This window comes from Gossypium arboreum, chromosome 1 (genome assembly GCF_025698485.1).
Source record: "Gossypium arboreum isolate Shixiya-1 chromosome 1, ASM2569848v2, whole genome shotgun sequence".
Taxonomy (NCBI): Eukaryota; Viridiplantae; Streptophyta; class Magnoliopsida; order Malvales; family Malvaceae; genus Gossypium; species Gossypium arboreum.
Window position 1 is genome coordinate 120,658,078 of NC_069070.1, and position 24,196 is coordinate 120,682,273.

Below are 24,196 nucleotides of genomic sequence, written 5' to 3' on the forward strand. Positions count from 1 at the left end.
TTTGTATTAGAATATTGTATTCAACTAGCATGTCACCCTGTTCATGGAAATTAATACTTCTAGCTTGTCATGCACGTTTAATTTGGTTGACTTGAAGACTCATTTATCTTCCACCCAAAATGCAAGTTTAATTTGCTTTCCACTGTTTTCTTCTTAAAGATTACATTGTTGATTTAAGACATCAAAAAAAGCCTCTTTACGGAAACGCGAGGACATACGGGGGAGTTGCCGAGAAAGATCTGTGACAGATACATCCCGAACTTAAGCGGAACTTTACTAGTTCGTGGAAGACTTAGAACACTGACTATATCATGGAAGATTATGGCCGCAAGATTGGAACGAGCTTTGACGGAAATCAATGAATCCACCAAAAACAATGGAAAACTTTTGGGTTACGTAAATTTGGGTTTGGATCATTTTAATTTTAAATCATTTTGAGTTTTAAATTATTTTCAAGTTTGGATTCAACATGTTTAAATTGTTGATTTTGTTATGTTCAAATCAAATTGGATCGAGTTTAAATTTATATTTCATTAAATGAGTTTTCGATTTTGGCATTAAACTGTCATGTTAAAATATAATGGTAAATTCACTAGAATGGATCAAATAAAATTACAATTATCATAGAAATAAAATGATAGAAATAGGTTGAATATAAAAGATAAATTTCAATACATAAAACTGTATTTCAAAATGCTACAAATAATTAATTTGTATCTCTATCGGCCATCAAGGTTTGTAAGAGTGACATCATTAAGTGATGCCCTATCTTCAACATCATGACTCATTAGTGGTGCTTGAGTGAAAGCAGGTTGTTTTGGAGTGTTAAGATCTGAAATCTCACTATTAAGCATTGAAACAACAGTAGGCATAGTGGGCCTATCTTTAGCAAATTCTTGAACACATAGCAAACCAACATGTATGCATCTCCATATTTCTTTTTCATTTTCATTCTTTGAATATGTTTCCGACTCTAAAACCACTTTGTCTACTATGCCACAAATATCGCCTTCCCACCATAATTTCCATGCCTGAGAATAGAAAAGAAAATTTGTCTAAATTAATACCTAAACTGTCCGCCTAAATCAACTCAAAATTATAAACACAAAGTCTAAATAGATTTTGATTAGCTCAATTCAACATATATAAAGATCCAACTGCTCAAAATCTCTTGCTTTAAGCTTGTTTACCTATGTCTAAATTGAGCTTCATTCTTAGGCTCAACTTAAACTCGATATTGTAGTCAAGCTCAAATTTCAATTGAAAATGTTCAATATATATTTAAAGCAAAAAAGAGAGCCTATAATCAATTCAAGTATTAGGACTCTTGATGACACCTTGCAAGCTACTCAATTCAAGCATTAAGATTCTCAAGATTAGCTCGTGATCACTCAACTCAATAGTTACTTAGTAGAATTCAAGTTTTCTTGATTCGAACCTGAATAGCTTGCAAAAATGTCTTCTTACACCCTAATTCGATCCACCAACATCTCTAATTATCTTATAGACTTACATATCCCAAAAGGCTAAGTGCATACTGATTGTTGTAAAAGCTTGTGTTTCTTCTTCCGCTAACAACCTCTAGCAATAGAACTCCAAAACTGAATACATCTGATTTCTCTGAAAATTGACCTCGCATTACATACTCAGGAGACATATAACCACTGTATTTTAACATTAAAAACAGCATCAATTACAACCTTAACCTAAACTTGTTCATGAGTCGGTCCAAATTAAAATTAAATGATAAACGTATAAAATAATATATTCTTTATTATTTTAATTTTTAAAAATGGTAAAATGAGTCCATAGATCAAACTAAGCCAAACAAAATTTAGGTCTAGGCATGTAACCTTTTTAAGCATTGGACCTGATCCATCAATAGATATATCTATACCATATTTTATAATAAAAAAAAGAATAAAATTAAATGATAGGGAGAAAGTTCCAACTTACTAAGTTCCAACAACCCTTTTAGTGTTAGCTTGATTTTCATTGCCTTCGAAAATCCTAGCCATCCCAAAATCTGAAATTTTTGGGTTTAATTCTTCATCAAGTAAAATGTTACTTGCTTTTAGATCTCTGTGTATAATCTTTAGCCTTGAATCTCTATGAAGATAAAGCAATCCTCGACTAATCCCTTCAATAATGTTGAATCGTTTTCTCCAATCCAAAACATCTTTTTTAGCTGGATCTATGACAAAACTTAAACAATAAGACCTTAAGATTTATAGTTAATTTCTATGATAGTGGATCTAAACCACAATCATTGTTGTATTTTCTACCATATTGTATTAATTGTGATTGTAGACAGAATTGATGTTATGTCAATCAATTGAAATAAATATTTGAACAATGAAGAAAGTCAAAATATTACATTGCTGCCATTCAAATCTTAGAATATAGTTACATCAGACATGTCCATGGACCAAGCCATAACCTATTTTTCAAATCCTCTTACACAAATTTGCACAAAATAAACTATGCGACAACTTTTATTGCTTAAAAAAAAACTTAGAATCATATTTCTATATTTTATAATTACTAGTGTCTAATGTGAAATATGTGTGATTTTAATATTTAATTAATTTTAAATATTGAATTTTTAAGGGTAAGCTATAAAGATAGTCATTCAATTAGTGTGTGTTTCTCTTTAATGTTATCAAAATTTAATATTTTGGTCACTCTTGTGTTAAATCACTAATAGTGACCTTTTTTCTATTAGCATAATAATAATTTTAATCCTTCAATATTTATAGAATCTATCAATTTAGTCCTAAATTTAAAAATTAAACACATTTAACCCTTAACTTTACACATTTTATTAATTTAGTCTTGATTCTTAAAAGTTAAAAACTTTAAAATTTTTAAAAATTAGAAGTTTATTTTTGATAAAAATACATAAGATTTTCCTTACATAATACTTTTCAATGGGAAATTATGTTTATTCATTTTGAAAACTTTTCGAAAATTATATCCAAGATCTAACCTATATGGATTGCACCTCCCAAATCGAATGGGTCAAACTTATCGGATTAGGTAGATGGGGTAGTCAAGGCCAAGTTTGAGTTGTAATGAAAAGGAAAACAATATTAGTGCTTATTGGATCGAGTGGTAAGAAACTTAATTCCTCTTAAGTACAACACAAGCTCAAGTCTTATGAACGAAGAAAATAGTTCTAGGAAAGCTTTGCCCCATCACAAAAAAAATAAATAAATAAAAAAGGAATGGAATAAGTTACTAACCAAAGAGAAAAGCGTCCAAACTTTTGTTGGGCATATATTCATAGACGAGCATCTGTTGTGCAGAAGCGTGTGAAAGAGTAAAATTATTGTACTAAAAATCACACTAAGTTCAATTCCTAGGAAAGAGAGGTGGATCACGAGGATCACTTAAGTACCAAGTCTTTCCTAGCCAGAATATCCCTTTATCGTAATTTAATAGCACAATAAATCACTACTATCACACTCACAAAATATGAAAATAAATAGTAAAGAACACCGAATTTTAACGAGGTTCAAGAAATCTTGCCTACGCCCCTGGCACTACCAAATATATTTCACTCCAAAATACAAGTGAAATTTTACAAATAGGGAGAGAGAATAATGCCTTAAGTAGAGAATGGCAAATGTGGGATGATTAGAATGAGCAATGGTTAGGCCTATTTATAGTTGAGGTTCAAGGGCCACCTTGCAAAGTCCCTATACAATTAGGGACCAAAAATTACTATTATTCCATGCCCAACACTAAATAAATATTTGGTGCCCATAACTTTGACCTTTCCAAGGTATGGGTAGGTATGGGAAAGGTATGGGCAAGGTATGGGCAAGGAATGGGTATATTCTAATAATCTCCACCTTGAAGATTTGATTAGGATAATCTTATCTTCACACAATTATTTCTGCCTTTGACAACAATACTTGATAGTGCCTTCTTCAACTGTTAAACTTGCAGGATATTGATCAAGTTCAAACAATGTTCGAACTTGGTTGCTGTTACTACCTTAGTCATCATATCTACGGGATTATCTGCAGTCTTGATCTTCTGAAGACAAATTTCCCCTCTTCAATAATTTCCCGCACAAAATGGAATCGTACGTCGATATGCTTTGTACGTGCATGATAGACTTGATTCTTTGCTAAATGAATAGCACTTTGACTATCACAATACACGTTAATATGCTCTTGAACCAACCCCAAAGTTTTAGCCATACCTTGTAACCAAATAGCCTCCTTTACTGACCTCTCATTACATGCCATGTACTCGGCTTCGTGGTTGACAACGAATCAGATCGTAATGTAGACTTCCAACTTATTGGTCCTCTAGCAAGTGTAAACACATAACCGGTGGTTGATCTTCGCTTGTCCAAATCACCGGCATAGTCAGAATCAACGTACCCAATAACACATTTACCAAGTGTATTATCCTACTTGAACAGTAATCCAATATCCACGGTCTTCTAAATATACCGTAGAATCCATTTCACAGCTTGCCAATGTCCTTTTCCAGGATTATACATATACCTGCTCACTATACTAACTGTCTGTGAAATGTTGGGTCTTGTACACACCATTGCATACATCAAGCTACCCACTGCATTAGAATACGGAACTTGCAACATGTATTCTCGTTCCGTATTCGTCGAAGGAGATAGTTGTGCAGAAAGCTTGAAATGAGAAGCCAACGGGGTACTTACAGGTTTTGTCTGCTCGTTGATGCCAAACTGCTGTAATACCTTCTTCAAATACTGCTTCTGAGACAAGCTAACTCTATCATGAGCTCTATCTCTCCATATTTCCATGCCGAGAATCTTTTTAGCTTCTCCTAGATCTTTCATCTCAAACTCGAGATTGAGTTGAGTCTTTAATCTTTCAATCTCAACTTTGCTCTTAGATGCTATTAGCATATCATCAACATATAAGAGCAAGTATATGAAAGTTCCTTCTTGTAGCTTCTGAAAATACACGCAATGATCAAATTTACTTCTTGTGTACCTTTGCCCTTTCATGAACTGATCAAATCGCTTGTACCATCGCTTCTGAGATTGCTTCAATCCATAAAGCGACTTTGTCAGTTTGCAAACCCAATTTTCTTTACCAGCAATCTTGAATCCATCTGGCTGAGTCATATAGATTTCCTCTTCCAAATCACCATGTAAAAACGCGGTCTTCACATCAAGCTGAACTAGTTCAAGATCATATTGCACAACCAAGGCTAGCAAAATCTGAATAGATGAATGCTTCACAACTGGAGAAAACACTTCATTGTAGTCTATTCCTTCTTTCTGAGCGTAACCCTTTGCTACCAATCTAGCCTTGTATCGAATTTCATTTTTACCAGGAAATTCTTCCTTCTTTGTATATACCCATTTGCATCCAATTGCCTTCTTTCCTTGGGCGGGTCACCAACTCCTGTGTCCTATTTTTATGAAGAGACGCATTTCTTCATTCATTGCTTGCTTCCACTTTACACCATCAGGGTTACTTATTGCTTCTGTGTAAGTAGAAGGAACATCATCATCTACAATTGGAAGTGCATAGGCCACTATATCATCAAAGCGAGCAGGCTTACGAATCTCTCTTCTTGGCCTCTTATATGCAATTAAATCTTGTTGCTATATAGGTTCTTGGGTAGGAACCTCTTCATCATTTGTCCCTCTAATATTAGCTGGATCATCATTAACCTTTTCAAGCTCCACCTGCTGCAAAGTACTACTGGTTTTGTCATCCTTTTGTGAATCCTTGTACTTTAACATGGTTGATTCATCAAAAGTCACATCTCTACTGAAAACAATCTTCCTTGTATCAGGACACCAGAGACGGTATCCTTTTACTCCATCAGTTATACCCAAGAATAATGCTTTCTTTGCTCTTGGGTCTAACTTAGATTCTTTTACATGATAGTATGCAGTGGAACCAAATACATGTAAAGAATCATAATCAGTAGCAGATTTACCAATCCACATCTCCATAGGAGTTTTTCCATTTATTGCAACTGATGGCAAACGGTTAATTAGATGGCACGCATATGTGACTGCCTCAGCCCAAAATTCATTGCCCAATCCAGCATTGGACAACATACATCGAACTTTCTCCAGTATAGTCCGATTCATGCATTCTGTCACCCCATTCTGTTGTGGTGTATCCCGAACAGTGAAATGTTGCACAATGCCCTCATCTTGACATACTTGTAGAAATAGATCATTTTTGTACTCAGTACTATTATCTGATCGAAGTCGTTTGACCTTTCGACCAGTCTGAGTCTCCACCATCTTCTTCTATTTCAGAAATACATCCAAAACTTCACTTTTTCTTTTCATTAGATACACCCATACTTTTCTTGAATAATCATCAACAAAAGTAACAAAATAGTGCATACCTCCCAAAGAAGCCACTTTAGTAGGTCCCCACATCATCGTGAACGTAGTCCGTAATTCCTTTCAGACAGAAATTGTTGGACCAAATTTTACCCTCTTCTGCTTGCCCAAAACACAATGCTCACAGAATTCCATTTTGCAAGAATTTGCACCTTTCAACAAGCCTTGCTTCGCCAATGTCTGCAAAGATTTTTCACCAGCATGTCTCAATCGCATATGCCATAATCTGGTAGCCTTTGAATCTACATCTTTTGTAGAAACTGTTGATGTTGATCCAATAACTGTACTTCCATTTAAAAAGTACAAGTTATTTCTTCTTGTGCCTTTCATCACCGTCAATTGCCCAGCTACTACTTTTAGTAATCCATCTCTCAAAGTGATTGTGAGCCCTTTAGATTCTAGGGCCCCTAATGAGATGAGATTTTTCTTCAGGCTAGGTACGTAGCGAACCTCTGTCAAGACTTGGATTGAGCCGTCGTGATTCTTCAATTGGACTGTACCCACTCCCATTGTCTTAAAAGCACCATCATTGCCCATAAGAACAATTCCACCTTCTAACTCTTTAAGACTAGAAAACCAGTCCTTATTAGGACACATATGGTAAGTACATCCTGAATCCAAAATCCACTCATCCGTTTGACATGCCATTGCCATGCCAACCAAGCTAAAGTCCGACTCCTCATCATGCTCACTACACATGCATTAGAAATAGCCTTGCCCTTTTGTAGCTTAGGACAATTCTTTTTCCAATGCCCTTTTCACGGCAAAAAGCACATTCATCTTTGGCGGGTCTCCTTTGACTTTCCCTTCTACCGATTTGTCATGTGTGAACGACCTCTTCATCGTTAAGACTTCGCAGCTTGTATCTCTGTGATCTCTTTATCTTTCTTTCGAGTCTCGATCTATACAACGCACTACTGATCGCATCAAATGTGATCGTGTCCTTCCCATGAAGCAATGTGGTGGTAAGATGATCATATTCATCGTGAAGGAATTCAACAACAATAATGCCTTGTCTTCATCTTCAAATTTCTCATCCAAATTTAGCAAGTCTGCTAAAATTTTATTGAATGAGTTCACATGGTCATTCATCGACATATCGGGTGCATACGTGAATCGATAAAGTTTCTTTTTCATATAAAGCCTATTTTCAAGACTTTTCATTAGAAACTTTTCTTCCAGTGTATCCCATAACTTCTTAGCTGATGTCTCCCTCATGACAGAGTACTTCTGCTCTTTGGCCAAACATAGGCGGATTGTACCACACGCTTGTCTATTGATCTTGGCCCACTCCTTGTCATCCATCTTGTCAGGTTTTTCTTCAAGGGTTTTATCTAGCTCTTGCTGACATAAGACATCCAGGATCTCACATTGCCACATACCAAAATTATTGGTACCGTCAAATTTCTCTACTTCAAATTTTGCATTTGTTACAGTAGTCCTTGCTGATGACGATGCTGCTGCCATTTTTCTCCTCAATCCCAACTACTATATACTTGAACAGCACTGTATACATAAATAGTGTCGTATACGTGAATAATGCCGTAAATGGTCGTATTCCCTAAGTACGAATCTGGCTCTGATACCAATTATTGTGCGGAAGCGTGTGAAAGAGTAAAATTATTGTACTAAAAATCCCACATTTGCCATTCTCTACTTAAGGCATTGTTCTCTCTCCCTATTTGTAAAGTTTCACTTGTATTTTGGAGTGAAATATATTTGGTAGTGCCCGAGGACGTAGGCAAGATTTGCCGAATCTCGTTAAAATTCTGGTGTTCTTTACTATTTATTTTTCATATTTGTGAGTGTGATTGTAGTGATTTATTGTGCTATTAAATTACGATAAAGGGATATTCTGGCTAGGAAAGACTTGGTACTTAAGTGATCCTCGTGATCCACCTCTCTTTCCTGAGAATTGAACTTAGTGTGATTTTTAGTACAATAATTTTACTCTTTCACACGCTTCCGCACAACATGTAGATAGGATAGTCAAGGCCAAGTTTAAGTTGTAATGAGAAGGAAAACGATATTAATGCTTATTGAATCGACTGATAAGGATCTCAATTCCCCTTAAGTAACAACACAAGCTCAAGTCTTGTGAATGAATAAAATAGTTCTAGGAAAGCTTTGCCCCTTGTTTAGGGTCTAATATAACTATTGAATAATGAAAAATCCCAAAAAAAATAAAAAGTAAAAAAGGAATGGAATAAGTTACTAACCAAAGAGAAAAGCGTCCAAACTTTTGTTGGGCATATATTCATAGACGAGCATCTTCTCTTCTCCTTCAACACAACAGCCAAGCAATCTTACCAAATTTCGATGTTGAAGCTTAGAGATCACCACCACTTCATTCATAAATTCTTCCAATCCTTGCCCCGAATCTTTCGACAGCCTCTTTACTGCTATTTCCTTTCCATCATCTAGTGTTCCCTGCACACAAAATTCAACTCACAAGACTTGATATTAAAAAAGGACAATTTCATTTCATTGACACTGGATTTGCTGAAAATTGCTATTATTTATTACCCTGTAAACTGTACCGAAACCACCCTGCCCTAGCTTTTTCGCAGGATTGAAGTTGTTTGTCGCGGTGCCAAGTTCTTCAAAATTGAATACTGGCAGCTGCTGGAGTTTAACTCCAATTGAATTTTCTCCTATATTTTCACTACAAAATTGGTGTTTGATGTGTTTTTGCTTATTATTTCTTCCTGAGATAGAATCAAAATAGTTAATACTATATTGGTGGACATATTGTTGTTATCTTGACAATAGTATATAACGATATTAGTATGTACTAATACCGCATGTTTCAACATACATTTCAAATTTATTGATATTTTAAATATTTTTCACATATAATTTTATATTCTAATTTTTATTTTAATAAATTATATATACGTTTAAATATTTTTCATATATTACCTTTATGTTTAAGCATCCTACACCGTAAGAAGAGTGCAGAAATTGTGATAACTACTATGCCCCCAATTACTGTTGTAATGACAATGACCTTACTACTTTTCCCTTTATCTGCAAACAGAAAAACTCGGTTAATAACTTCAACTCAAAAAGCAGATTAACGCAATTTATCAAACACGGTCGGCACTAAGAAAATTTACCCAGTTCCGAAGCTGGCAGACGAATGTAAAGATCGACTCCGCGACTGGATTCCTGGACATCAATCAAATCTCCACTCCACATCATGCAACCAATGCCGGAATCATACGCATAAGCCACGCACGAACAATTCTTCAAGCATTGATCTTTGCATTCGCCGTTAACTGTTGATGACCGGTCTGGAAATGCGGGCACTTTTATCATCTTCATCTCCAAAAACCCATCATCAACTTGGTCTGCTCCACTCCCATTGTTGTTATCCCTTTGGCACTGCAAAGGGGTAGTCCTAAGACACCCCCTACTCCAATTACCTCTACTCCATTCCTCTGCATTCCTCGGCTTAAACCCCTTTAAGCAACTGCAAATGGGTCTTTTCGTTGAATTGCATATCCCAAATTCCCCACACTTCCCATAAACATCACAATCTGTATGATAAATAGAGTAACTCTTTATCCAGTTCCCTTTCCCCGCATCCCATCTCCGTTCATTGAATTTTCCTTGAGAATCTAATTCACAGTATGTCAACATATTGTGATTAGAATCTTCATAACCTATATAAAACGTTTGTTGTTGATTATCTGAAACAACAGAAAACCAAGAGAAAGCGACGGTCGGAAGTATTAAGCCAATAAACATATTTCCATTCCATGGACCACTACGAAAATAGAGCTGGTTATTGTTCCAAATGACAAACTCTGGGATATTGAACGGTTCAATACCAAAAGAAAAGTTACCATCAGATGGATCATCATGGCTTCTCCATGATTTGATCTCCACTTTTCGACCCTTTTTAACATCAGTGCTGATCTCCATGGTTTCAATGAAGGCATTAGAAGGGTGTTGAAAACTCTCCCATAAGCTGCTTCCTGCGTCGTCACCATTACTGAGGACGAGGTTTCCTAAGTCTGAAAGCTGGGCAGTTGTTGCATTAGGAGCTGTATTGGTAACATTTGATGACCAGAGAATCTCAGTTTTGCCATTCAAAACAACAAGGTTGCCATCATCTGATATGTTGAGAATCCCAGAAGAGTCATTGAGAGGCCTGTTTCTATTTGCCACCCATACAACAGTTTGTACGGGGAATTGATGGTACAATATCCCTACATAACGATTGCTGGAGTTAGCCAAGCTGAAGAATCCCAATCGGAAAGTACCATTCCGGGAGATTATAAATTCAGGGTCTTTGATGGATTTTGATGGTGTTATGGTGTCTAAAGCAGTTGCAAATAGCAAGTAAAAGCAAGATAGTAAAACAGAGCAGCTAATAGTTTTTCCCATAATCTCTACCCAGAACTTGGAAGTGACGCTATGATTTATGAATGATATTTGGAATCTTTCAGGATTTACACGAGATGAACTCAACTCAATTTTCTTCAAATGTTTACATCAAGATTTGAATTTTCTTGGAGCACTAAGCATCTCTTTTTTTTTTTTTTCATTGCATCACATTAAACATTAAAGTGAAAAAGTAATACTTTAAAAATTATCAAATTGTATTAATTTACCTCTTATTGAAAGTTGTATTTTTTCAATATTAAAATTTTAAATTTCAGAATATTAAAATTAATTGAATAAGTTATTTAAACTTTTAAAGTATTTTAGCTTTTACTACTTTTTCACTATAATCCTTAATAATTTTTATCCCGATCAATACTTCAAAAATATGTTTTTAGGTGATCAAAATGAAAACGATTTAAAATTTAAGTGACCAAAATAAAAGTGTGAATATGATATAACATGTACAATTAACAATGGTTAAATATTTAATAATTTGATGACTAAAATAAAACACTCTAAAAATTGAATCACCAGATAATTTTGAACTCTAGTAATTAATTTGGTAATTAAAAACATTCATAAAATTTATTGAGGTTTGAGCTTCCAGAAGTTACAGACCAAGACGTCATTTAAATAACTTTGACTAATATACGTAGCTGTTGTCAAACCGATGAATTTAGACTATTTCATTTTGATAACTTTGACTAATGAAGCACATGACTTTTTTTTAAAAAATTATTTTCTGGATTATTCTTTTAACAATGACTGAGTCTTGTTAAGGAAAAAAAAGTCTCTTACCAATTACAATGTACTTAATGGCATTAGTTAGTGCTTTTCCTTGCCTAACATTTTTTTAAAAATTATATTCAAGATCTAATATGTATGAATTGCACCTACTAAGTTAAATATGTCCAACTTATCGGATTAGGCAGATAAGATAGTCAGGGACAAGTTTAAGTTGTAAAGAGAAGGAAAACAATATTAATACTTATTGGATCGAGTGATTATAAGCTCAATTTTCCTTAAACAACAACATAAATTCAAGTATTGTGGATAAAGAAAATAGTTCTCGAAGAACTTTATCCCTCGTACTCTAAATTTCATTGAGGTCCAACATAACTATCTGTTAGGTGTAAGTCCCACTATGTGGGAAACCCATATTTTCTAGTATAATGTTTTGCCTTCTTTTCTTGGATTTGTCAAAAAAAAAAAAGCCATTCATTTTGGCTTTTACGGGTGTTGAGGGAAGAATGAGAGAGAGCCAAATTCTCAAATTAAAAACAGAGAGAAAGAGAGAAGAAAATTTTAGTTTTTTAAGTTTAGTGCAGCAGTGATCAACTCTTCGATCGAAGGTCCATCCGTGGTTCGATTGAGTTGATTTTTGGACAGCAGTTAGGCGATAAGGTGTTCTTGACTTTGTACGGTCGGATTTTTCATCTGAGTCTTGTAGCGTCAGAAATACCCCTTTTTGAGCAGCTATATTTTTGGTGATGTTCTCTCATTTTTCTCTCTTTTGCTAAAGATTACATATTGTTAGCCTTGTCGGAGTTGAATGCTTGTTGTAGGCTTGATATTGTGATCTTGTAGTCGAACATTTGATGATAGTGGAGCTCTTTATCGGACTCTAAAGTCCCGTGGTTTTTACCCTTGATTTAGAGGGGTTTTCCACATAAAAATATCGGTGTTTCTATTTATTTTTGTTGTGGTTGCATTAGTTGATTAGTGGTTGATTAAGGTTCCTAGAGAACATATTTTGTGCTATTGTGCTTGCCATAATTTTTGACAGGAGTTATAGGGAGAGAAAGAACACCGATTGTGCTTTCGCTTTGTTTCGGTTGTTTCGATTTCTTCCCAACAAACTGGTACCAGAGCTTGGTTATTGTGTCAGATAATTATGAAAATTAATACGAGCAAGATGATTATATTGAATGGCACAAATTATCAACTTTGACGGAATAAAATGAAGGATTTGTTGTTTGTGAAGGCTTTGCATCTTCCTACTTTACTACTCAAAACCCGATTCAAAAGTGATGAAGAATGGGAATTTGAGCATCAACAAGTGTGTGGCTTTATTCGCAATTTGTTGAAGAAAATGTTTACAACCACATTGATCGGAGACACATGCTCAAACATTGTGGGAGAAGCTTGAAAGCTTGTATGCTTGAGGTCGGGCAATAACAAGTTGTTTTTGTCAAGAAAATGATGGCGCTGAAATATAAAGAAGGAATGTCTATAGCTGACCATGTTAGTGAATTTCAGAGTGTGATGAATCGCTTGCTTGGTATGGGTGTCAAATTTGATGACTAGATTTTAGGACTTTGGTTGCTTGCTACTCTACTGCACTCTTGGGAGACCTTTCGAGTCTCACTCATTAATTCTCGCTTACGTGGTATTATTACTTTGGATTTGGCTAAGAGTGGTGTGTTGAATGAAGAGGTTAGAAGAAGATCTCAGGGTTCTACATTACAGTCCGAGGTGCTGGTTATTGAGAACAGGGGGAGAAACAGAGACAAAGATGGAAAGGGTAGAGATAAAAGCCGAAGCAAGTCAAGATCGAGATACAAGAATCTTGAGTTTCATCATTGTGGTAAGAAAGGTCATATCAAGAAATATTGCTTCAAGTGGAAGAAAGAGAACAAAGGTGGTAGTGATAAACACGATCGGAATAACGATGAAAAATCCGAGCGTGTTGCTACTGTTACTCGTGAAGATCTGTTAGTTATTTGTGATGAGAATTTGGTCAACCTAGCATGCGACGAGACTAGTTGGGTGATTGATACTGGTGCATCACTTCATGTCACGTCGAGGAAGGAATTCTTCACATCTTATACTCCTGGTGATTTTGGGGTATTGAAGATGGGTAATGATGGTTTGGTTTCGGTTATTGGTATGGGAGATGTTAGCTTGATGAGTAACAATGGAACAAAGTTAACTCTCAAGGATGTCAGACATGCACCGGATGTCCGTTTGAATTTGATTTCTGCAGGAAAGCTTGATGATGAGGGATTCTGTAACACCTTCAGTGAAGGGCAGTGGAAGCTGACTAAAGGCTCCTTGGTTGTGTCTCGAGGAAAGAAGAGCTCAAATTTGTACTTGATGCAAGCTTTGACTTCTCGAGAGACGGTAAATGTGACACTGAATGACAAATCAACTGAGTTGTGGCATAAACGACTCAGTCACATGAGTGATAAGGGGCTTAGCTGTTTAGCGAAGAAGAATCAACTTTCGGGTTTAAAGAATGCTACACTTAAGAATTGTGCTCATTGTCTAGCAGGAAAGCAGAAAAGAGTTTCATTTAGAAGCCATCCTCCTCATAGGAAATCAGAGTTGCTAGAGTTGGTCCATTCAGATGTTTATGGTCCGATAAAAGTAAGATCACATAGTGGTGCACTTTACTTTGTGACTTTCATTGATGATTGTTCAAGAAAGCTATGGGTTTACACTTTGAAGTCTAAAAATCAAGTCTTTGAGGTGTTTAAACAGCTTCAAGCATCGCTTGAAAGGGAAACGGAAGAAGTTGAAGTGCATTCGATCGATAATGGTGGCGAGTACATGTGGTCGTTTCATGAGTATTGTCTACGACGAGGAATCGTACATCGAGAACACCACCAAAGACTCCACGCTTAAATGGGTTAGCTGAAAGAATGAACCGAACATTGATTGAGAGAGTCGATGTTTGTTGTCGATGCAAAGTTACCAAGATCATTTTGGGTGAAGCTTTGAATACAAGTGACACATGTGATAAATCTGCTCTAGTGTTCCTTTGAAAGGTGATGTGCCGATAGAGTTTGGTTTGGTAAAGACGTGTCATATGATCACCTACGTGTGTTCGGTTGTAAAGCATTTGTTCATGTTCCAAAGGATGAAAGATCCAAGTTGGATGCCAAGGCTCGACAATGCATTTTATTGGTTATGGTCCGGATGGTGAGTTTGGTTATAGACTCTATGATCCGCCTCGTAAGAAACTCGTAAGAAGTAGAGATGTTGTCTTCATTGAGGATCGCACCATTGATGACATTAATAAGACGGAGAAAGTGGATTCACAAGGTAGTGGTAACTTGATCGATGTGAATCCGGTTCCCTAGACTCTTCACCGATCCTATCCAGATAATGTGCATGGTGATGTTAGTGATGACCATCAAAATATAGGTGACTTTGATACTCCCATAGATGATGTTGTGAATGATCAACAACAAGCACCTATAACTCCACCAGCAGTTCCACTTCGAAGGTCTTTCAGAGATCGACGATCTTCTGTCAGGTATTCTCCTGATGAATATGTTCTTTTAACTGACGGGGGAGAACCTGAATGTTATGAAGAGGCTATGGAGAGTGAATACAAAGATCAGTGGGTTGAAGCGATGAAAGACGAACTTCAATCCTTGCATGAGAACCATACCTTTGAATTGGTGAAACTGCCTAAGGGCAAAAGAGCTTTGAAGAATTGGTGGGTTTACAAGTTGAAGCAAGAAAAGAAGTCTTCATCTCCACGATACAAAGCTAGATTGGTCGTCAAGGGTTATACTCAGAAAAAGGGGGTTGATTTTGAAGAAATATTTTCTCCGGTTGTGAAGATGTCCTCTATCAGAACTATATTGAGTTTGGCAGCTTGTTATGACTTAGAGGTTGAACAAATGGATGTAAAAACTGCTTTTCTTCATGGTGACTTGGAAGAAGAGCTTTACATGGAGCAGCCAGAGGGTTTTGTTGCACAAGGGAAAGAGGACTATGTGTGCAGATTGAAGAAGAGCTTGTATGGTTTGAAGCAAGCTCCAAGGCAATGGTACAAGAAGTTTGAGTCTGTTATGGGTGAGCAAGGCTACAAGAAGACTACTTCTGATCATTGTGTGTTTGTTAAGAAATTCTCTGGTGATGATTTTATTATTCTTTTGCTCTATGTTGATGATATGCTTATTGTTGGTCAGAATGCTTCTAGAATTGAGAAGTTGAAACAAGAGTTCAGTAAATCCTTTGCAATGAAGGATTTGGGGCCAACAAAGCAAATTCTTGGCATAAGACTGACACGTGATAGAAAGGCCAAGAAATTATGGTTATCACAAGAGAGGTACATTGAGAAAGTACTTCAAAGGTTTAGTATGGACAAAGCTAAAGCGGTGAATACTCCTTTTGCTATGCACTTTAGATTGAGTGTTAAGCATAGTCATTCCACAGAAAAGGAGAAGGAAGAGATGCAGAAAATTCCTTACTCTTCAGCCGTGGGTAGTTTGATGTACGCAATGGTTTGCACGAGACCAGACTTGGCTTATGCCGTTGGTACAGTTAGTTGGTTTCTTTCTAATCCAGGCAGAGAGTATTGGAATGCAGTGAAGTGGATTATGAGATATCTTCGTGGCACTTCCAACATGAAACTTTGTTTCGGCAATGAGAAACCTGTTCTTGTTGGGTATACAGATTCAGACATGGCCGGAGACATTGACTCGAGGAGATCTACTTCAGGTTACTTAATCATTTATGCAGGAGGAGCTGTGGCATGGCAATCGAGACTGCAAAAGTGTGTTGCATTGTCCACCACCGATTCAGAGTTCATTGCAGCAACCGAAGCGTGTAAGGAGATGCTTTGGATGAAGAAGTTTGTGCATGAGCTTGGTTTTACTCAGGAGAAGTATGTCCTGTACTGTGATAGCCAGAGTGCTATTCATCTTGGTAAGAACTCAACTTTTCATGCTAGATCTAAGCATATTGATGTGAGGTACCATTGGATACGAGATGTTCTTGAAGCTAAGCTATTAGAGCTTGAAAAGATACACACTAATGATAATGGTGCTGATATGTTGACGAAGGCCTTACCAAGAGGAAAGTTTGAAGCATGTTGTTTGACCTCCGGCATGGAGGCATTCCCCACATAGTTGGAGGGGGAGATTTGTTAGGTGTGGGTCCCACTATGTGGGAAACCCATATTTTCTGGCATAATGTTTTGCCTTCTTTTCATGGATTTGTCAAAAAAAAAAAGCCATTCATTTTGGCTTTACGGGTGTTGTGGGAAGAATGAGAGAGAGCCAAATTCTCAAATTAAAAACAGAGAGAAAGAGAGAAGAAAATTTCAGTTTTTTAAGTTTAGTGCAGCAGTGATCAACTCTTCGATCGAAGGTCCATCCGTGGTTCGATTGAGCTGATTTTTGGACAGCAGCTAGGTGATAAGGTGTTCTTGACTTTGTACGATCGGATTTTTCATCCGAGTCTTGTAGCATCAGAAATACCCGTTTTTCAACAGCTACATTTTTGGTGATGTTCTCTCATTTTTCTCTCTTTTGCTGAAGATTACATATTGTTAGCCTTGTCGGAGTTGAATGCTTGTTGTAGGCTTGATATTGTGATCTTGTAGTCGAACATTTGATGATAGTGGAGCTCTTTATCGGACTCTAAAGTCCCGTGGTTTTTACCCTTGATTTAGAGGGGTTTTCCATGTAAAAATATCGGTGTTTCTATTTATTTTTGTTGTGGTTGCATTAGTTGATTAGTGGTTGATTAAGGTTCCTAGAGAACATATTTTGTGCTATTGTGCTTGCCATAATTTTTTACAGGAGTTATAGGGAGAGAAAGAACACCAGTTGTGCTTTTGCTTTGTTTCGGTTGTTTCGATTTCTTCCCAACACTATCGAGTGCCAAAAAATCACTAATAAAAACTAAAAAGGATTAGAATAAGTTACTAACCAAAGAGAAACACGTCCAAACTTTTGTTAGGCATGTACTCGTAGATCAGCATCTTCTCTTTTCCGTCAACACAACACCCAAATAATCTAACCAAATTTGGATGTTGGAGCTTTGAAATCACCACCACTTCATTCATAAATCATTCCAATCCTTACCCCGAACCTTTTAACAATCTCTTAAATGCTCTTTCCTTTTCATCATCTAATGTTCCTAGCACACAAAGTTCGGTTCATAAGACTTGGTAGAAAGAAAATGTCATTTCATCGATCATGTATTTTCCGGAAATCACCATTGTTTATTAACCTGTAAACTGGACAAAAGCCACCTTGCCTTAGCTTTTTTGCGTGATGGAAGTTGTTTATCGTAGTAGCGAGTTCTATGAAACTAGATAGTGGCAACTATTGGAGTTTAACTTCGATTGAATTTCTCCTATATTTTCACTATAAAATTGGTGTTCAATCTATTTACAAGTTGATCTAACTATGGACTGAGTTTATTCGTAAGAAAATTCGGTGAAGCTCAAAATAAGACAACAAATGATAATTTCTTAAAGTGATGAGACGGTGAAAGGTCATTTATCACCTCATGCCTGGATATTTTCGTAGAAAAGTTACTCTCATGAAAGATAGTTAGAACTACTACTCTTATGTTTGTAAAGATTTGAAAGCCCCAAATGCATGGTCTCATAACCTTTCCTTTTTTCTTCTTTTTTTTTTTTTTTTGTAATTTGCTTTCTTTCTTCTTCCTTTTCTTTTTGCATGCCCTCTAAAATTCATACCCCACTCATAAAATGAGCAAATGAAGCACCAGTTTCAATAATCATGTTGAAGATTTACTTCACCTACTATAACAAAATAATCTAATTAATTTTAACAATTTTTTATTTGTTGCTGATTTTTAGAGATTATGAATATTTTAGTAGTCTAGTTTTAGTCAATAGTAGTTGTTTTTCTATATAAACACTAGTTTTCAGTTTAATAAATGAAAACACTTTCTATAAAAATTATTTATATTTTCCTCTTGCTTTTGTTGTTTTTTTTTACAATAAATTTTTTATCAAAAACTTCAATAAATAGGTATCAAAGCTATCTTCTTGAGGGACTTATAATTAAAAAAAATATTTTGTCTCTTTCTTCTTCTATGGATTCAGAAATCTCTTTCACTGCACTTGCACCACCCGTTTTTAATGGTAAAGGTTACCGTGTTTAGGCAGTAAGGATGGAGGCTCATCTAGAGGAAAATGATTTCTGGGAAGCCGTGGAGAAGAACTATGAAGTTCTTTCATTACCTGTCAATCCGACTAAAGCGCAAATCAAGAATCACAATGAGAGAATCAAGAAAATCAGAGGCAAAAGCTACATTATTTGTTGCAGCCTCATCTGATATCTTTCTCAGAATCATGACAATGAAATAAATGTTACAAGCTCAATTTTCTCGGCCCTGACACACTAAAACCCTAAGCTCACTAAACCAGCCCAAAACCTTAACACACAGAAAAAATAATAATAAACCCTAGCCCCCTAGCCCAAGTGGCGCCCTAGCCACTGTCAGAGACCCCTGCCACCGTCGCTGGCAGCCACCTGCTCCACCGCCAACTGCTCCTGCAAAGAAAAGACAGGATTAAATGCGAAAACAGTGAAGAAAACAGAGATAATGTTGTAAAATCGGCTATATAAAAGCCTAAGATATCAGATTGTAAAAGAGGTTGGATTTTCTTTGGAAGGAATACAAGCAATTGATTTTTTAGAGTAATCCCAAAAAAAAAACACAAAATTACGGCAAGGGTTTGAAGAAAAAAAAAGAAAACAAAGCAAACATTTAAGGGTATTTCCTCTTTTATTAGCATTTTTTCTCATTTACTTTGAAACTACACATACACACCTATATTTCATTTTCCTTTTTTAAACTGTTATACATACAAAGATTTCATTTTTATTTTGATTTTTTTGGTTATATATATATATATATACATATTACAAAGTATAAAAAAGGGGCATAAAAAAGGGTAAAAAAATCTCACCTCTTTGATTTCCTACCACTGTGTGCAAGTGGGTTTGGTGGCGGACTATGAGGTCGGCCAAGATCTGGCCGACCAGAGAAAAGAGAAGCTTTTTTTTTTTTTTTTTTAAACTTGGGGAAGAATGATTTTTTAAAAAAATTTTAAGCTTTTATAAAGGACCAAAACAGCGCCGTTTTGGTTGGTCTCCTCAGACGTCAAAATGACGTCGTTTTGAGGAGATCGACCCGACCTGACCCGCTCCAATGACAAGATCCACGTGTTTTTGAAAAGAGGCTATTTGCGCATTTAGTCCTTCTGCTTTTTTATAGTTTTATAATTAAAATTTTTCGTATTTTTAATTTTGCCCAGAAATTTTGTTTTTGTTTTATTTCGATCCCTCTTGGTGCTGTGAATTTTGGGAGGATGAGATATTTCCCATTTTAGTCCTCTTTCGTTATCTGCGCACCCAAATAGGTCCTATTCTTTAGTTTTTATTCCAAATCTGTCCCAAAACTTCACTTTAAGTTCAATTTAGTCCCTTTTGCTATTTTTGATATTTTAACTAAATTAATTAATTTAAGATGTTACTATTATTCATATCATCATCATCATCATCATCATCATCATCATCATCATCATCATCATCATCATCATCATCATCATCATCATCATCATTATTATTATTATTATTATTATCCTCATTAGTATATTATTATTATTTTAATATTATTATTATTTTCACCATTGCTATTATGTTTTAACATTATTATTTTCTATTATTATCAATGTTTATATTATTATTATTTATTATCAATATTAATATTATCATTGCCGTTTTTGTTACTATCATTATTATTATTTACTATTGTTTATTATCATTATTATCACCATTCCTTACTATTTACTATTATTATTATTATTATTACTATTTTCATTATTGTTATCACTATTTTTATTTACTACTAATATTATTACTCCTTTTTATTATTAATATCCATTATCAATATTATTGTTACTATTATTATTATTATTGTTATTTCTCATGAATATATTGTTATTTATATTATTATTATTATTACTACTAGTATTATTTCTTATAACTATTATGCTATTACCATTACTATTATTACTATTATTATTATTACTATTATCATTATTATTATTAGTCTTATTATTACCACCTTATTTTATTACTATTAACATTCTTTAATTATTGTCACTATCATATTTTTTATTTAACATATTATTGTTACTAAATTTTTATTATCATTATTACTATCGTATTATTATTACTATTATATTTTCATCTACATAGATTTTCTTGTTACTTACTTATTTATATTTCTATCTATTTATATTTTCGTTGTTATTGTATTTTAAGCATTATAACTATATTATCATTTCGCTATTGTTATATTTCTCATATTATTATTGTCACCGCTATTACTATCAATTTTTTTAAAATAATTTTATGTAATATTTATTTACAACTAGTTTTTTTTTTTCAAATACTATTAGTTTATTTATCATTTCTATTTTATTTTAGCTCATCGGTTTTATTTATTTATTTTATTTGTTCTTTCATTGTTATCATCCACGTTTGCGTTTATGTTCATTCTGTTATGCTTGTCAATGCCGAGATTTATATCCGTTTATGCATTCTTCATCTTACTATTACAAATTTATGTTAACCATTACCCGACGAAAATAACTTTTTCATAAAAAGCGATACTTCATATTTAGGATTTCGAGAAAATCGTGCCCTAACTTACTGGGTTTCGATTTTTCTCAATTAACCTAAATAACGGAATATTCTTTTAAATCACAATACGAGTCTTAAAAAAATGCTTATTCTCGGAAATACGAGGTGTTGTGCCCTAACTTACCGAGTATGACATTTTGTTACCTTGAAATAAGATTTTTCGCAAGTAAAGGCAATATTCGGTGTCTGGAAACTCGAGGAAACGTGCCTTAACTTACTGGGTTTCAATTCTCCTCATTCACCTTAACTAACCGAATATCCTTTTAAGAAGGGAGTTAAATACACGGATTTTTAAGTAAAAGGCAAGCTCATTCTCAAAAGTTCGAGATGTCATGTCATAACTCACTGGATATGACGTTTTGCTGCTTCGAGACGAGAAGGTCTTTAACGTTTGAGTTTCTTTTTTACAAAAAGATGGATCGTATTTCAAAGTTTTTTAAGTTTTCAAATTTTTCAACACTAAGACACTAATTAATCGACTAGGTACCAATTTTGGGCATTTCGAGGTTGCTAATCCTTCCTCGTACGTAACCGAATCCCGAACCCGTCTTTTCAATTTTCGTAGACCAAAATCGTTGTTTTGATAAATCAAACAGATTATTAAAAACAACCACTTTTCGAGGTGACCCGATCACACCTCATCAAAAGGGATTGGCGGCGACTCCCTTTTTTTGTTTTCATTTTCAAAATCCAAGTCGATCCTCGTTTTTCAAAAAAATAGTTTCAACAATAAACATTTGAAGTTTGGAATTTCTTGAAGGAGTATGAAGGAGATGAAAAGAATAAAAGCATGAAAATGTTGAACCTGATTAGAGAATTTGAATTTCAGAACATTAAGGACTCCGAGATGGTGAAGGAGTACTTTGACAAATTACTTGTAATTGCTTCTAATCCTTGTTCCGAAGCTTTCGACAATCTTTTCACTACTATTTCCTTTCCATCATCTAATGTTCCCGGCACACAAAATTCAACTCACAAGACTTGATAGAAAAAAGGAGAATGCCTGATAACATATTAATTTGCATGTTATTTTGTGTTTAATTCGGTTTATTTCTGAATTGATCCCTACTAAATTAGTACTTTTATGTTTTAATCTTGTCAGGGATGCAATTGGGATGCTAAGAGACAAAACGAGCAGAAAAGGATCAAATTGAAAAATAATCAATAAAAATGAGGCAGAATAAAAAATATGGAGAAAAGCCAATGACTCATCAGAATTTTTGACTTTGAAAAAGCAAAAAATAGAAAAAATCTTATTTTATTTTTTATTTTGATTTTATGTTAGATTTGTTAAGGCCAAAAATAGCAAATTCTATGTATATAAATAGGGCCTTAATGTCCTTTGGAAAATCATCACTTAATTCTACATTCCTACTTCAATTTGGAATTGAATTACTTTTTTTTTCCCTTTCAAATTGGCATTAACATTATGTAGCATGGTTTCCAATTCTTGTTTCTTTTCCAAAATTGGTTCAATTGCTCTCCAAGTACTTTTCTTTTCCTTTCTTTACAATAATCATCAACCTACCTTCCAAAGTTTACAAAGCATGAACATTTTCATATTTCACTAAATTTCATCTTCACCTTAGGCCGATGTTCTTTCCGGTTGAGAATCGTGAGATACGAATTCGTGCTAAAAATTCGTCCAATCGGTATTCATTTTTTTCCTAAGTATCAAGATAGACCAATCATCCCTTAAAGTTAAACTCGATTTCAAGTCAAAGTGCACGTTGGGTTGGAGTCATGTTTACTGACAGTTGGAGAAATGAGTCGGTCGTGCTGTATTCGGATCTCCGAGAACAAATTGAGGAAGAAGTGATCGGGTTTAAACGACCTACGCGGTTGAGGCCGTTAATTCAAGTTGGGTTCGTCAGAACGAAAGGCTGCTGGAATCTTGAATTGGGAACACGTGTATCTCGGTTAGATATCGGTAAGGGTTGGTTTGCAGGTCGTATCAAAACCAGCTACTAGAGGAATTGATGGTTAGGACTTTCTTAATTGCTATAACCAGCTTATCGTTTGGACAAGAAGATTAATTTTTGAAGATCTATTTTTGGTATGAAATTTACTGAGTCTAAGGCTAAGGCTTATTTTATCTGTTTACAAAAGTCTAAATTTATTTCCAGTTTATATTTATTTTCAATATTAATCAATTTTTTATTTAAGTTGATTAGATTATTTACTTTCTTAAACATTCTCAAACCCCCCATTTAATTGTTATTTTTGTTGTAGGTAAGTTTGGAGTCGTGGACACGACTCTTGCCACGACCTTTGACACGACAAATATTCTATTCATAAGTGAACACGGAAATTGATTACAACTTCCAATCCCTGTGGACTCGACCCTACTACCACTCTTTACTACAATTTAGAGTTTTTTTTGGAGAAATTATTTTTGGTGGTTTTGACGCCCATCAATGCCCTTTCATTGATATTGGATTTGCTGAAAATTGCCATTATTTATTACCTTGTAAACTGGACCGAAACCACCCTGCCCTAGCTTTTTTATGTGATGGAAATTGTCTGTTGCGACGGCGAATTCTTCAAAATTGAATAGTGGCAGCTGCTGGAGTTCAACTCCAATTGAATTTTCTCCTATATTTTTCACTAGAAAGCTTATGTTTGATCTGCTTTCGTTTTTCATTTCTTCCTAAGATAGGATCAAAGTAGTTAGTACCGCATTGATAGACATATTATTGTTGTCTTGACATTGATCAATATGTACCAATACCATCATGTTTCAATATATCATTTCAGATTTATCAGTATTTTCTACTTATATATTTCAAGTTTAATTTGTAATTTTTTAATAAATTATTTATACATATAAATATTTTTCATATGTATTACCTTTATATTTAGTTATTCTACACAATAAGAAGAGTGTAGAAATTGTAATAATGACTATGCCTGCAATTACTGTTGTAATAACAACGACCTTAATACTTTTCCCTTTATATGGAAATAGAAAAACTTGGTTAATAACTTCAAC

The 24,196-nt window shown here is 34.8% G+C and overlaps 1 protein-coding gene across 1 annotated transcript; it reads right to left on the reverse strand.

The window, feature by feature from the left end:
* Positions 1-611: 611 nt before the first annotated feature.
* LOC108481762 (G-type lectin S-receptor-like serine/threonine-protein kinase At1g11330) lies at positions 612-10,944 on the reverse strand. Its single transcript, XM_017784845.2, has 7 exons — positions 9,496-10,944; positions 9,299-9,406; positions 8,903-9,084; positions 8,596-8,806; positions 1,957-2,194; positions 1,514-1,664; positions 612-1,031 (listed from the first exon to the last, which is right to left on the reverse strand). The coding sequence occupies exons 1-7, from the start codon at positions 10,769-10,771 to the stop codon at positions 720-722; spliced, it is 2,478 nt and encodes an 825-aa protein (XP_017640334.1). The 5' UTR covers positions 10,772-10,944; the 3' UTR covers positions 612-719.
* Between the last annotated feature and the right edge of the window lie 13,252 nt (positions 10,945-24,196).